Source organism: Plectrocnemia conspersa, unplaced genomic scaffold (assembly GCF_051122295.1).
Source record: "Plectrocnemia conspersa isolate PC_06_02 unplaced genomic scaffold, ASM5112229v1 ptg000008l, whole genome shotgun sequence".
Taxonomy (NCBI): Eukaryota; Metazoa; Arthropoda; class Insecta; order Trichoptera; family Polycentropodidae; genus Plectrocnemia; species Plectrocnemia conspersa.
In genome coordinates this window covers 26,985-42,554 of record NW_028277172.1, presented here as the reverse complement: position 1 = coordinate 42,554, position 15,570 = coordinate 26,985, and the positions used below count along the sequence as shown (strand labels likewise).

Here is a 15,570-nt window from a genome sequence, read left to right as displayed (position 1 = left end):
AAATTAAAAATAATTTATAAATTTATTTACAACACAAAATACATATAGCAAGTTATGGATCAATGACATCACATGGAAAATATTCTTACTTAGCTACATAATAAAATAAATCTATATATATACACAACTAACCATAATTAATTATTACATTCCTTACAAACTATTTTTTCTATTCTATGTGATGAACATCAGGGGCGTATATTCAGGGTGTGCTAGGTGTGCGGCGCACACCCGCAAAACCATTTAAAATATAAATTTATAAATTTAGAAAATTTAGGGCGTAAAGCGACATCATTTTGCATACAGTAGTATGCAAAATTATAAAATTTGAATATGCAGTGTATAGTATGCATTGGTATTTGTCATTCGCTCTGAACGTTTTCGCGCGAGCGATCGTTTTGGAACAACACATATAACGCGCCGACCTTGCGCGCGGCCGCCGACTAAAGTAAATTGTTCCGAGATTTAACGGCTGAAGTCGATCTGTCGGCTGGCAGCGCTCAGTAGTAAAATTGGTCTCGAATTTGGTGCGCGTACTTCAAAAACTCTTGCGTCCGTCGCTGCTTTTTTATTTCATTATATCACAATAACAGGTCACTCATTTTTTATATTTTAGCGTAAAATAGTTTATTATCTTACTCACATTTGATCAATATTTAATTTTCTATTCTAGATTATATTTTTTTATTTACCCCAATAATGATGAAGAATACTGTTGAAGATATTTTGAATAATCCATTTTCGAAAAGAAGTTATAAAATTAAATTGAAGATAATATTAAGGAAGAAGTAAATTCAGCAAATTTTGTCGCTATTATTCTTGACGAAACTTCAGATATAATGACGAACTCACAGCTCTCAACAGTTTTGCGTTTTGTTTATGAAGGTAAAGTTTACGAGCGGTTTATTGGCTTTACAGACGTTAGCTCTGATAAAACAGCCGATGGCTTATTTTGCCACGTTGTAAATATAATTAGAATTTCAAATTCAAGAAAAATTAGTTGGATAGACTTATGATGGGGCGAGTGTAATGAGTGGGCATATTAATGGTTTGCAAGCCAAAGTACTCGAAGTTTATCCACTGGCCATTTTTACACACTGCTATGCTCATATGTTAAAATTAACATTACAACAAGGTCTTTCAAATATAAAAGTGTGCAAATCATTCTTTCAAATTTTAAATGGATTGTCTGCATTCTTTTCGAAATCTTCCAAACGAATAAATGCTTTACAAGAGTTTGTAGCTAGAAGACTTCCTTCTGTTACACCTACAAGATGGAATTATACACACGGTTAAGTAACACAGTGCAAAAATACAGAAATTAATTTACGGACTTTTTTCGAGACGTCGTGAAAAATTGTGAACTATGGGACCCCGACACTGTAATAAAAGCACGAGGTTTTCTTAGCTTTTTGGAAGATTTTGAAACAAGAAAACTTCTCCACATATTTTCAAACCTTTTTGGAAAAACTGATGTGTTATACAACATTTTACAATCCAAATCTCTTGACATATTATATTTCTGTAAGAAAGTTACCGAAATTTTGCAACAACTCAGACATGAACAGGAAAATAATTATGAAACATTATGGGATTCTTATGTAACGGAAGAAAATTATCCATGACTGAGTAATGATTTGCTTGTTGAAGAAAAGCACGCGTTTAGCCAAGTATTTAATACAATAGTTAATAATATATGTAAGCAAATTGAAAACCGTTTTTCTTCAATGTCCAAATTGGAATATTTTCACCTTCTGGAGAAAGAAAAATATGAGCAATATAAAAAAAAAATTCCAAATAAATTATTTACCAATTTGCAACAATTCTATGGAGCATTATTTGATTATATAAGTTTAAAAAATGAGCTTGCTGTTCTTTATCATTTACCTAAATTTGCAGAGAAATCTGTTCATGAGCTTGTACAATTTATGAACACAAATAATCTTGAGTAAGGTTTTCAGGAAATAGATAAATTAGGCAAACTAATATTAACTCTTCCAAGCAGTACTGCTTCAGCAGAACGTTCATTTTCTGCTCTGAAACGAATTAATAATTGTTATCGAAGTACCCAAGGCCAAGAAAGGCTATGTGGCCTTAGCTTGATTTCAATAGAAAAAGGGATCCTTATGGATATTAAAAAAAGAGCACTTTTTATGACAGCGTGATAGAAAAATTTATGATTAAAGAAAGAAGATTAGATTTTATATATAAATAATTATAAGTTTATGTTTATTGGAAATTTGATATTTTTATATAATAATATTTTAGATTAGGTTTGATGTTTATTTATTTATTTATATATGGGAAAAAGCTGTAAGGCAGTTTAGGCATGTCAAAACCTCGGCTAATAAAAATGAAGAAATGTACTTTTTTTTTATTTTTTATAGCACACCCAATATTAACACCCACCGTACGCCACTGATGAAAATATTGGCTTTTGACACGAAGAACACTGTGTACGTGTCTTTTTATCCTCATTACGCGGACAAAAATAACACCGAGGACGTTTTCGAGAAATCGGCGTCTTTGGTGATTCTTCGTTAGCCTCAGTTTCGATTTCGAAACTTTTCTGTTTATTAAAAACATCAAATGCAGCACGTTCCGTTTTCTTAAAATTATTGCGTTGGTTCTTTCTGATATCTACATTTGCCGATACCAACTGGATGGCAAGCTCCTCAATGAAAAGTTTTCTGCGACTTCTATCAGATTTTTTCCAATCCGGAAACTTAGTTATCCATAAAATATATGCATTCAGAGCTGATATGTCTATCAGCTCCATGAATAATCTGAAAGGCCACCTTTTCCTTGGTCTTACGCAAGAATATTGCCTTGTCATTTTATCAGTGGTATCGACAGAACCCTTCGTATGATTATAATGTAGAATAATCTCCGGCTTCTTTTTTACGTCATCTGCTGCCAATTTATCGTCAATAAATTCTGTGCTCAAAAGAGCAACAGATCTTCTTTTTTTTGGTACATATGACACTAAGGTCATATTTTCAGTAAAACCGAAGAGGCTGGAATACTCTTCTCTAGCTTTAGACCGAAGAAATTCTGGAGGAATTTCCCTCTTGTTGGATCTGAGTGTACCAGTAATAGTTATTTTTTTTCTAATAGCTTTTTAGCTAATGGTATAGACGTAAAAAAACTATCTGTTGTTACGCCTCGTCCTGATCCAAAGTATGGCTGTAGAAGGTCCATCACAATTCGTTCTCCTTGATTCACTTCTCTCTTCTTGTTTAGAATACCAGTGTATACCTGCAAATTCAAAGTGTATGCACTTTCAGAGTCTGCCGCTGCCCATATTTTGATTCCGTAATGGCCTGGTTTGCTCTTCATATAAACACGAAATTTACAATTTCCTCGATACACTGCCAATCTTTCGTCAACTGTAATGTGCGTACCAGGAATATAATTTTGTTTGCATGCATCTACAAACTTGTTGAAAACGAAATTGAATGCTTCCATTTTATCTCCACTAGCATTCATTCTTTCTGATCTTGTCAATCGGTCGTCAAATCTGAGAACACTAAAAATTTCTGTAAATCTATCTCTTGACATTGCAGCCGAATAAAAATACTGTCTAAACAATTCATTTGTTGTCCACAATTGCTTAAATTGAATTTTGCGGCCATTGAGTCTTCCTGAAGAAAGTAATATACCTACAAATGAATTTATTTCGACAACACTAATTGGAGAAATACACTTTTTTCTAATATGTTCGTTATTATCTCGATCTATTTGTTTATTTGTTTCACTACAAATTCGAGTAACTATTTCTTCCGTTAAAAAAAGAAAAAATACATCTTTTATAGACGTGAAATTTCTACCCGAGTCAGTTAGGCCAGATTTAAAGTTGATAATGTTCGCTAAACGGGTTCTCGACTGTCTAGGCGGGTTGGATTTCCAAGAAAATCCCGATTTTGAAACGTATATCAATCCATCGTCGAGTTCTTGGGTTTCGGTGTTTGCATTGTTATGGTCTTCATCGCTTTCTTCCGTGTCAGTGTCGCTGTTGTTATCGCGTTCTACTAAATCTTCTTCGTCAGTCATGTTACATCCTTCCTCAAAAACAATATCACTATCATATTCGTAATCACTTTCATCCGAGTCTTCTAAAATTCGAAGTAACTCCGCATCAGGGAGAAATTTTTCTGCCATTTTCAAGCGATTATGATAAAATCCTACACGTGGTGAAAAAATATCACAACTTAATTATCCATTCTCTTGCGAATTATATAAAATAATATTTATACTTACAAAGAACAAACAACACACTCGAATACACTCACAAAGAATTAAGTAATACTCAAAGATGACAAAATATTTATTATTTGCGGGAGAAAAAATCAAGCGTGCGCCGAAACAGCTCAACTTATACTGTTTTTTCGAGCAGCACTGTTGTCTGGGCCGTGAAGTGGGGGAAATACTCCGCTCCGTTCGTCTTCACGCGCGCATTCCAGTGCACATGAACGCAAATCTGATGGATAATCGTAGTTTTATATTCTTTTGCTGTATTTATAATTAAAAAAATGCAATTATTATTATGGAAATCTAATTCTTGACATATTTTTCACAAATACACGAAGTTTCAAATTTATAGTATTAATATCAAACGAGCTATTCAAGAAATAATAAAAAGTTGGGGTATGCGAATCCCCCACCGGCACGGATGGGTTAACGGCGATATTGCTCAACTAAGCTCTGGCCGACAAACCTAATTAAGAACATATTTACACCGAGATAAACACTTTGTAAAAATAAAAATATAAAATTATAAAAACTAAAACTAAACAACTAAATTACTCCTACATTCAAAATAATTTTTACAAAATCAAACTTTAAAATTAATAACTCCAACAAATAAACATTCTAGTAAATAATAATACAAACTATAAAAAATTAAAACTAAACAACTAAACTACTTCTATACAATTATACTAAATTATAAATTTAAACTATAAACTATCAGTGTGAGCGCGCTCCCAAGACCTCTCCGATAAGCCCTCAAGAGCTTCGGTAAGACGACGGAGAGAGCAGAAAATCGAGAAAGATCGATCTTTTTACGATTTTTAAAACGTCGATATCGAGTGCGCTAGTGACACTAAAATGTGCGGGGGGTTGCCCTGAACACAAAACAAAGTTTTCATCCCTGAAAAGTGACTCAGTGCGACGCAAGGGAACATTAAGTGAAGTGCGCGTTCTGGCGGCCATCTTGTTTGCCACGCCCGGCCGCTCTGCTGATCGCCACGCGGCGCGGCAGATCGCAGCGCCACACACACAATAACGGCGATACCGCGAAACTAAGCTCTGGCCGACAAACCTAACTAAGAACATATTAACACCGAGATAAACACTTTTGTAAAAATAAAAATTCAAAAATATAAAAAATAAAACTGAACAACTAAATTATATCTACATTCAAAAAATTAAAAAAAATTATAAACACAAACTCTTAAATAAATTACCATAACTAAACTACTTCTACACACTAAAATAAATACACTTAAATACCATACTCAAATTCAAATAAGGAAAAATAATAAAATTAAACAATAAAACTAATGTATAAAAAATAAAATACATCAAGTAAACTTAAATTTAAATAAAAAGTCCAAAATAAATAACTAAAAATCTAAGTGCAAATATAAGCTACAATATACTAAACAATTTGACTCTACATTCTAACCTCAATAACTTGCAAATATAATTACCTATATACAATTATACAAGTAAACTAACAATGTCACCGGAAGCAACCGACCGCGAAGCCCGCATCACCAAGGAAGTAATGGACCTCGCGAGGTTTATCGTCAGCCACCCGAACGTCCACAAACCCATAAAGGAGGGTATAATGATGCTAAGGCTGATCCTTGCAGAAACCACGGTCAAAGCTAAGCCGGATATCCGCACTAAACCAGCCACGGCCGCACCAGCAACGCAGACTTTCTTATGCAGCCACAAACCTCCAGCACCCGACCAATTGGAGCCAAAAAGCTTGCAAAGAACAAATCCTCAAGCGCCGGTAGCAAAACAGCCACGGAAAAGAAGCAAGACGCCCTCCAGGCCCGATGCAACCTCTAACGCCGCTAAAAAGCCGCCTTCTGATGATCACAAGGTGGCCGGCCGCAGAAAACTAGCTAAGGCCATCAAGGAGAACAAAAAAGCGGCGCAGAACGCTACGCCTCCAGCCGCCACCACAAAGAAGAAAACCGCGCCTAGGCAACGTTCCCTCTAATTTTTCTATTGTGTGTGCGGATCTTCGATGCATCTGTGCAATGGCGGTGCGATAAATTTACACCCCCCCACCATAAATACATAAAAATTTTCATTAAAATGTATATTTATTAGTCACAGTGATTTTATATAATAACAACACTAACAAAGATAATTTTTGAAATAAATAAAAAAGAAAAAAAAATATTCGTTGATATAATATAATAAATACTAAATTTTAGAATTTTCTTTTTATTTATATTGAATCTATATATTTGTATGTTGTGTTTTTTTTTCAAAATAAACATTTATAAAAATGTAGTTTTTTCACTTTTATTCAAAATTATTCTTATTAAATTTTCAACTACGTAAAAAAATCTTTCTCCGAATTTTGTCGATTTCTATTGTACCTACTTTTTTAAACGGAATAAATATACTAATGGACCGACCCTAGGAGATTCAATGCTCCAAAGCAAAAACACTAGAAAGTAGGTATTTAATTTTATGAAAATTGCATAATATTCTTACCCAATCGCTTGGCACTATATCACATTGGGGTTCAGCCAGTCAACCAATTTGTTGCACAATTTAGAACAAAATATATATTTTATGAATTAGTGTATTGAAAAGATTATATTATTATTACAAGTGTTTATTATTAATATTATTATTAGTGTATTGAAAATATTATATTATTATACAATGAACATATAAATTATTTATTATTTTTTTTCAATAATTATTTTTTCTCTCTTCTGTCCGTTCTATCGACCCAATATTTATAAACCACATTTAAATCAACATTTTCTCCGGATGAAATGTATGACTTTATTCGTAGTAAACATTCTAAATGTTCTACTTCCATTCTATTTCTTGATCTTGATTTAATTGCATTCACTAAACTAAATCCTCGTTCACATTCAGCGCTTGATGCCTGAAAGGTTCCACAAATATCTAGTAAAACTGATATACAATCAAATTAATCTGGATCACTATGTGCAAAGGTTAATAAATCGGCAAATGTTTGAATCGAACCAGTCTTCACTTTCTCGGCAACTATAAATTTAAGATTACAATATTGTTTATGCATATTTTCGATTGTATCTTTGTCAGTAATTTGTAATAATTGAGTATATTTAAATATAAGTCTGTCTAATTGATCCTTTCCGTATTCAAACTCTTTAGCTCTTCCTATTGCGGCCTGATCGAAAGCACGCCACTCCAATAATTCTTCTTCTGGAAATCGCATTTCTAGATGATCACAGAGCAATTGGATGAATCTCAAAATCGCGGTTAAATTTATATCGCTGATATTTATTGATAATATATTTTTCACATCTTTGCTCCAATGAACTACTTCACTTAAATATTGAGCTCTTAGTTAATTAATTTTAGCTTTTGCAAATTGAGTGGCCTCTATACTTGTTATATTGCTCCTTTGAAAATATTTGCACATTGATGATAGTTCACCCAAAACATCGTTCAAAATCATTATCGAGACGTGAATTTGAGGATCTTTCAGCATTTTCAAGCAATATTTGTTGATTGGGTCATTATACTTGTCCACTTGTTCTGTGCAATAATCTATTAAGACATTATAATTACGCACAAAAGCGCTAACTGCGAAATGCCTCGATAGCCACCTAACTTCATTAATTGGTCGAAATGAAACAACATCACTTTCCATAAATTTAGATAATTCTTCAAATTGGCCTTTTTTAACAGATGACCTGCTGAACATTGTATAGGTTGTTTTTAATAAAGTTTCAATATCCTGCATTATTGAAACTTGTTTCCAGGCATCATCGATTCCTAAGTCCTCTCTGTGAGCTACGCAATGTTGTTCTGTTAAGTGGTTTATTTCCCGCTTCAACATAGCTGCTACTCCATTATTTTTTCCAAGCATTACTGCAGCTCCGTCTGATGTAAACATAACCATATTTTGTATATTTATTTCATTGTCACTATAAAATTTCTTTAGGGCTGAAAAAATGCTATTGCTATCACAAGAACACAATTTTATTATTCCCGCAAAAATAGTCTTGTAATTCATCCCATATCGATATTTGACGTACAAAATTAGTATTTTTTGTACAGATATATCCGTACTTTCATCAACAATTAATGTATGAAACCGAGACTTTCGAAATTCGTCAAAATATTCCTTTTTAATGACTGCATTAATGCATTCGACAAATTCAAACCCATAATTTTTACTTCGCCAGCTTTCGGGAATATCTGTGTATTTAGATACATGATTATGAATGTCTTGTACAGAGCACATAGAAGCGTTTATTTTTATTGCCAAAAGAACATTATCGATTAAAACTTTGACTAGATCGCAACTAGATTTTTTGCGCTCAGTGATCTCAATCCTATTCTTCCGTTCTTCAGGTGTTTCAGTCATTATTTTCAAAAGTCCACCTGTTTTCAAATTGTTCAATTTTGTAATAGCATCCCGGTGTGCTTTATGACTTAGATGTCTTTTGAAAAGAAACAGCCTCCATTCAGTCCACTTCTTTCCAGACGTGAATTCTCCTGGCATATTGGCTTCGGCACATATGATGCATTTGACACAATCATACGTCTCGGAATAAACAAATATTTCACCAATTCTTACTTTTTGTAAATGCATTGAAGATGGCATTTTTGTTTCGACGATTTCAGAGAGCCATTCCAGTTTAAATTTATCGCAGGATTTCTTCTTAATGGTCGTATTAGAAATATCACATCCACTCCTTTTAGACATTTTAAGGGGATAAGTTTTATATAATTAATAGGTAAAATTGTACTGTAACTCTGTAAGTAATTTTTCACTTGAATTGTTTGTTACGTAAACTGAACACACCTGTTGTTGTTTATTACAAAAGTTGATTATTAGTTTTGTATTATTTATAATTTAAGTAAAAAAATCACTACTTTTTAGCACGGACACTTTTACCGTTTAATTAAAAAAATATTAAAAGAATTGTGTTGTTTTCACAATAAGGACTGCTATGAGACTGAACTCATTACCGAGTGTAATGTTTCTTGCAAGTTGAAGCATGTCAAAGACTATGAAATGTAGAGGACCTAAACACTAAAATACGATCTTCTTTTCCTATACTTTGGCATGCGATAGAACGGGATGGAATAGTGATCCCGCTCGACTTAAAATTTTGCTTGACCCTCGCAATCCTTCTGAGAAATGATTCGACTCATTTCTCCGAAAGCGTGCGAAAGAATTGTGCCTGTATTGTTTCATGCATTCGAACAAAACTAAAATCTGGCAAAGGAAACTTTCTTTTATAATATTGACTGTGCGGAGGGTAAAACATGTGTGCGGAGACATTTCAGTAGGTGTGCGCGCGCACACGCGCACACCTTACAGGGAACATTGCGCCTAGGCCACGCAGAGGAGCCCCAACGACCGAGACGCTCGTGCTCACCTGCAGCGGGGAAGCCCCAAGATCATATGCGAGCATCCTTCGCCAAGTAACCGTCGCTATGAAAGGCACCAGCGTAGACGTTCGCACCAACACGCGCACCCAAAAGGGCGAGCTGGTCCTTCGACTAGCCAAAGGCGGTGAAGGAGCCGACGCTCTCACAGTTGCTCTGAAAGAGGCGGCAGGTCCAGGAGCGATCGTGACTAGACCGACCAGCGCAGCTGCCATAACGACGATCACCTTGCGAGACATAGACGAAAACGTCAGCGTAGGCGACCTAGCGGAGGCACTAGCGGAGACCTTCGGCGAGAAGAAAGGTATCATAAACACCCTGGCAACAAGAATGGCCTACTGCAACACGAAAGTGTGTGTCGCAAAAGTGCCTCACTCTGCCAGACTCGAAACCGCGCTGAAGAAAGGGCGAATCAGGATCGGACTAAAGCAATGTCGAATTAGGATTCGCTTCGACCCGCTTAGGTGCTACCGATGCGCCGTTTACGGCCACATCGCATCGCGATGCAAGGCGCCCGACCGATCCGGCCAATGTAGAAGCTGCGGGCTGCCCGGACACAAAGCTGCCGATTGCAAAAGCGACACAAGGTGCATCGTATGCGACAGCGACAGCTGCAACACAGCCGCCGCCGCGCACCGCTACGGCAGCGGCCAATGCCCCGCTTTCAGAGCGGAGCTCGAGCGCTGCAGAAAAGCTGCACAATACACCGCAGCCGAACAGCCACAGACAGGCGCGGCAAAGCAACATCAGGCCACCCGAAGCGACCGACAGTCAACAGGCGAAGAAATACAGAGAGACCAAGAGTCGACACTTCTTCTCTTGAAGCACTCTTAGGACAGAAAGAGCACTGATAGCCAGGATAAACTGCGTCGCGATCTAACGACGCGACGCAGTGAGAAATAGGGAGCTCGAGAGCTTATACATCATCTTTCGACAATTCCGAGATCTAGTAGAACAAAAGCTCCACAAGCGCTGGGCTAAGCTGCCTGAGGACTAGCAGTCGGCAGGCAGGGAGCAACAAGGAGAGATTGAGAGGCGACACTTCGCCTTTCGACCTACTCTAGAACACTGAAAGAGCACCATCGCCAGGATAAACTGCGTCGCGTTAAACAGACGCGACGCAGTAAGAGACAGGGATTTCGGGAGGTGGTGACTTATCACCCCTCGATCTACCCGAGACAAAGGAAGTGCGCTAGAAGTGCGCCGGGCCACGCTGTCTCTCGAAGCATTACAGTCAAGTTAAGTACCGAGAGGCAGTAGGGGCGATGAGTGGGCGTTTTAGTGGGTAAGAATCCCACACTGCCACTGTATCTGTAGACACGGTGGCGCCTTTTGAAGGTTTCCCCCCTCACAGAAAAAAAAAAAAAAAAAAAAAAAAAAAAAAAAAAGGTTAGGTTAGGTTAGTTGCGATACAAAGCGTCCATTACCATTGGAGCGATACAAAGCGTCGTACAAAATATCAGAGACGCCTGGCAGGGAAGTCTGAAGCGATGCGAAAACGTCGTGCTCATCGCGCTAGACATACGCAACGCGTTTAATTCAGCGCGATGGCGTACAATCCTCGACGCACTCGAAAAAATGGGCACTCCAAACTACCTTGTACGAATAATACATAGTCTACATAAATAGAGAGGACCCGGCTCACGCTGGCGAGAGTCCAACGCAGAAGCGCTCTCAGGGTAGCTTCCGCCTACAGAACAGTGTCCGAGGATGCCATTTTAGCCTTGTGTGGCATTCCACCGCTAGACCTACTCGCCTTAGAATGGCAGTCGGTCTACTACGGACAAGATAAAGCAGCCGCCAGAAAGGCGACATTCACGGAGTGGCAGCGAAGATGGAACGAGTCCACCAAAGGCAGGTGGACGCACAGACTAGTCGCCGACCTGTCCGCCTGGACGGGAAGGACACACGGCGGCGAGCTGTCGTTCCATCTTACGCAAGTAATGACCGGGCACGGCTGCTATAGCGGCCCTGACGGGACAGAGTCTCTAAACTGGACGAGCTGAAGTGCAATATCGGAAGATAGTACCGGCCGTCCAGGAGAGGGTTGGGGAGAGGTTTTAGCCGGTAGGTCGCTGCTTGCAGCGGAATCCGGCACAATCACCAGCAATCTGGACGCTGGTGAAGTCTTTCGAAGATTTCCTCTCCTCACAACAAAAAAAAAAAAAAAAAAAAAAAAAAATTTAGGTTAGGTTAGGTTAGGTTAGGTTAGGTTAGGTTAGGTTGGGGTTCGAAGGCTGATACTAGGCATTGGTGAAACGCGGCGTGCTGGACGCCGTGTTTCTATAAAAAGCCAATACGCCTCTGCGAATCACAGCAGCTCTGTCAGCAAGGCCGATTGTCAGGCGTCCTCGTCGCGGACCCCGGTAATGCAGTCACTGTTAACAACTGTGACTGTAGCTAACTGACGAAGGCCGAATGGCGAGCATCCTGCGCCATAAAACAGGACACCAGATAAGGGACGGAAAACCCTGACAGAAAACCAAGTCCCAATCCAAGGTGAGAAGCAGCGTGCCGAGGGATGCATGGCCACGGGGACTCTAAGCAGCGTGGTCGCAGACGATCTCTCGGGAGGACCAGCCGAATCTCCTGAGTAAGAAGGCTTATCCGGCCAAGCGGGGCTCTGGTCGGATGGACCATGTTCCCTAGCTAATCGTGGGATCAACTTATGGAGCAACTAACAAATAAAAACTTGACGTTAAAAAAAGCACTGGAGGACCTCGAAAAAGAAATTTTCGAGGTCGAAGAATTCACAAAGGCGCACGCAAACGCGCACAAACCGATCAAGGAAGGCATTAAAGCCATAAGGCTCGCCTTCCTTAAAACAGTGAAGGCAATTGACGGGATAAATGTCTCACCGAAGATTTCGGTAGGACACGCATCAACCCAAACCGTCGAAGCAACAAAGGAGATTGCAAAAGCAGCGCCCACTCCACGCCAAGAAGAAGAGGTACCGAAGAGGACGGCGCCCATCTCTAAAGGAGTAAACGGAGTAACCGCCAGACCGCAGGAAGGCTGGACTACAGTCGGGGCGGCAGGAAAAAAGAAGAAAAAGACGAAACCCGATTCTCAAACGAAAGAAAAAGAGGTGACGAAGGGGGACGACAAAGTCTCCACCGCACGTATCCGCAAAGCACCGGAGCCTGGGCCTACGATAAAGCCTAAAAATAGGCACCCCAAGGCAGGAAGAGTGCCCGCCGACACCATCATATTAAAAAAAGCTGATGGTGAAGGAGCTGCGTCCTACGCAGAAATTTTGCGTAGCGTCCACGCTTCGACAAAAAATAAAAAATTGGACGTCAAAGCCGTGCGAAAGACGCAGCGCGGAGAATTAATCTTCCGAATGGGAAGAAAAGCTGACGGGGCCGAAGCAGACGCTCTGCAGGCAATTATTACAGAGGCGGCCGGACCACTTGCCAAGATCCATCGAGTGGTGCAAAGCCGGGATGTCGAGATTCGAGATCTCGACGAGGGAGTGACCCCAGAAGAGGTCATCGAAGCCCTAAAGGAGAACAAAATCTCGACATCCAGCGCCAAACTAAGACCGGCGCACAGCGGCACCCAAGCGTGCATGATAAAACTGCCGTGCACGCCAGAGACCGACGCCCTGCTGAGAAACGGGCGCATCAAGATCGGTCTCGTGAGGTGCCGCATCAGAGAAAGCGTCAAAGTTAGACGTTGCTACCGGTGCATGGGCTACGGGCACTTTGCAGCAAAATGCAAAGCGCCCGACCGCAGCAAATTGTGTCTACGATGCGGGCAGGATGGCCACAAAATTGCCAACTGTACCAACGCACCAAAATGCCCGCTCTGCACCGACAGCGACAACGGCGGACAGCGACGTCAACAAACCCCAGCAGCGCACACAAGCGGCAGTAGGCGGTGCCCTAAATTTAGGGCGGAATGGGAAAGGTGTCTGAAGAACGCGAAAAATGATTCGCGTTCTTCAGATAAACCTGAACCACAGCCAGGCGGCTCAAGACCTGCTGCATCAGACGGCCAGCGAGCTGCGCGTAGATCTAGTCATCGTGTCGGAGCAACACAGAAACTCAGCAAGCCGATGGTACTCCGACACGGGCTCTAAAGCGGCGATCTACTTGCCAACGAGCCATCTACGTGTAGCAAACGCTCCGGAAGTCGGCGGAGACGGATACGTCTGGGTGGAGGCGGAAGGCTATAGAATATATAGCTGTTATTTCTCTCCCAACTCCACAATCGACGAGTTCGCCAACAGCCTGAGCGAGCTGGCCGAAAGTGTAAGAACGTCGACACTGCCCGTCATACTGGCCGGCGACTTCAACGCCAAGGCGCCGGAATGGGGAGCTGCGGTGACAGACAGTAGAGGAAGCTTGCTCTCGGAGATGGCGGCGCAAATGCGCCTACTAGCAGCAAACGTCGGCAACCACTACACGTTCGTCCGCGGAAATACCGGGTCAATCGTCGACGTGACGTTCGTCGACGAAGCTATCGCGAGTGGAATAAGGAACTGGAAAGTTCTCGACGTCTACTCGCATAGCGACCACCGGTACGTGAGCTTCGAGCTAACAACGAGCGCGAGAGCACCGCTTCGAAGAACTACCGAAGGATGGTGCGCGCGAAAGCTCGAAGTGACCGCCGTGGACGAAACGGTTGCAAGGAAGCGCGCAGCAGTCGTTGAATCCGCAAAAAGTGGCACCGGAGCGGAGGACGTCGTCCGCTCACTCAACGACGTGCTGCGAGAAAGCTGCGAGGCGTCAATGCCGAGGCGGAGCCGGGGAGCACGTCGGAAGCCGGTCTACTGGTGGAACGACACCGTAGCCGACCTGAGACGAGAGTGCCTATCCCGCCGCCGGGCAGCGCAAAGAAGACCGACTGTAGAAAACGGTCAAGCTTACCAAGAGGCTAGAAAAGCGCTCAAAGTAGCCATCAAAGAGAGCAAAGCGCGATGCTGGGAAGAGCTCTGCAAGTCGGTCGACGACGACCCGTGGGGAAGACCGTACAAAATGGTACGAAAGAAGCTGGCGGTTGGTAACGAGGACCCATTCCTGAACAACGTTGCCAACCTCGAAACGGTAATTGCCAGCCTTTTCCCGCGGCACGTCAAGACCGACTGGAACATTCCAAACAACAGCATCGCCCCCGCAGAAGAGTTTCTTCCGTTCTCTAAGGAAGAGCTGCTGGCAGCCTCAAACCGGCTCAAACCAGCAAAGGCACCGGGACCGGACTGCGTTCCAAACGCAGTCATCAAACGCGTAGCCGAGAAAGATCCCGAGTTGCTGCTAGCAGCTTTGAACGCCTGCCTTGCCCAAGGGACATTTGCCGCCCCGTGGAAACGGCAAAAGCTAGTCCTGATACCTAAGGGCAAAGCAGGGCCGCCCGGCCCGTCGGCCTACAGACCTCTGTGTATGCTAGACGGAGTCGGAAAGCTACTGGAGAGGATGCTACTACAGCGCCTCCAGTACGCCTTGGAGAACGAAGAAAGCGGGCTGTCACCGCAGCAATTTGGATTTCGCCCCGGACGCTCCACCGTAGACGCCATCAGCCAAGTCGTGCAGACGGTGAGGCTGGCATGGCAGGGGAGCGTCAAGAGGAGCGAGCACGTCGTGTTGATCGCGTTGGACGTTCGCAACGCGTTCAACACGGCGAACTGGAGCACGACTCTCACCGCACTCGCCAACATCGGAGTTCCAGTATACCTGCTGAAAATGGCAAAAAGCTATTTCAGCGGCAGGATACTGGAGTACGAGTGCATGGGCAAGAAATTCCAGCAGGAGGTCACAGCTGGCGTTCCTCAAGGGTCGGTCCTCGGACCGGCACTTTGGAACGCTATGTACGACGGACTGCTGCGACTGCCCATGCCCGAAGGCGCGAGCATCGTAGCGTTCGCGGACGACGCGGCCGTACTCGTGAAGGGGAAAACCGCGACGAATCTGCGAC

General features: G+C 41.7%; 1 protein-coding gene and 1 long non-coding RNA gene across 2 annotated transcripts in view; one reads left to right on the top strand and one right to left on the bottom strand.

Annotated features, from left to right (window-relative positions):
* The window catches only part of LOC148232630 (uncharacterized), a 32,534-nt gene extending 17,490 nt beyond the window's left edge, over positions 1 to 15,044 (top strand). The window contains exon 4 of the mRNA XM_088190701.1: positions 11,877 to 15,044. Within this exon, the coding sequence (XP_088046827.1) occupies positions 12,323 to 13,738 (1,416 nt within the window). The 5' untranslated portion in view covers positions 11,877 to 12,322 and the 3' untranslated portion in view covers positions 13,739 to 15,044. The remainder of the gene's footprint in view (positions 1 to 11,876) is intronic.
* Positions 3,236 to 4,396, bottom strand: LOC148232631 (uncharacterized). The gene is made up of 2 exons (XR_015810403.1): positions 4,261 to 4,396; positions 3,236 to 4,184 (listed from the first exon to the last, which is right to left on the bottom strand). It is a non-coding gene; the product is annotated as an uncharacterized LOC148232631 (long non-coding RNA).
* Positions 15,045 to 15,570: the final 526 nt, after the last annotated feature.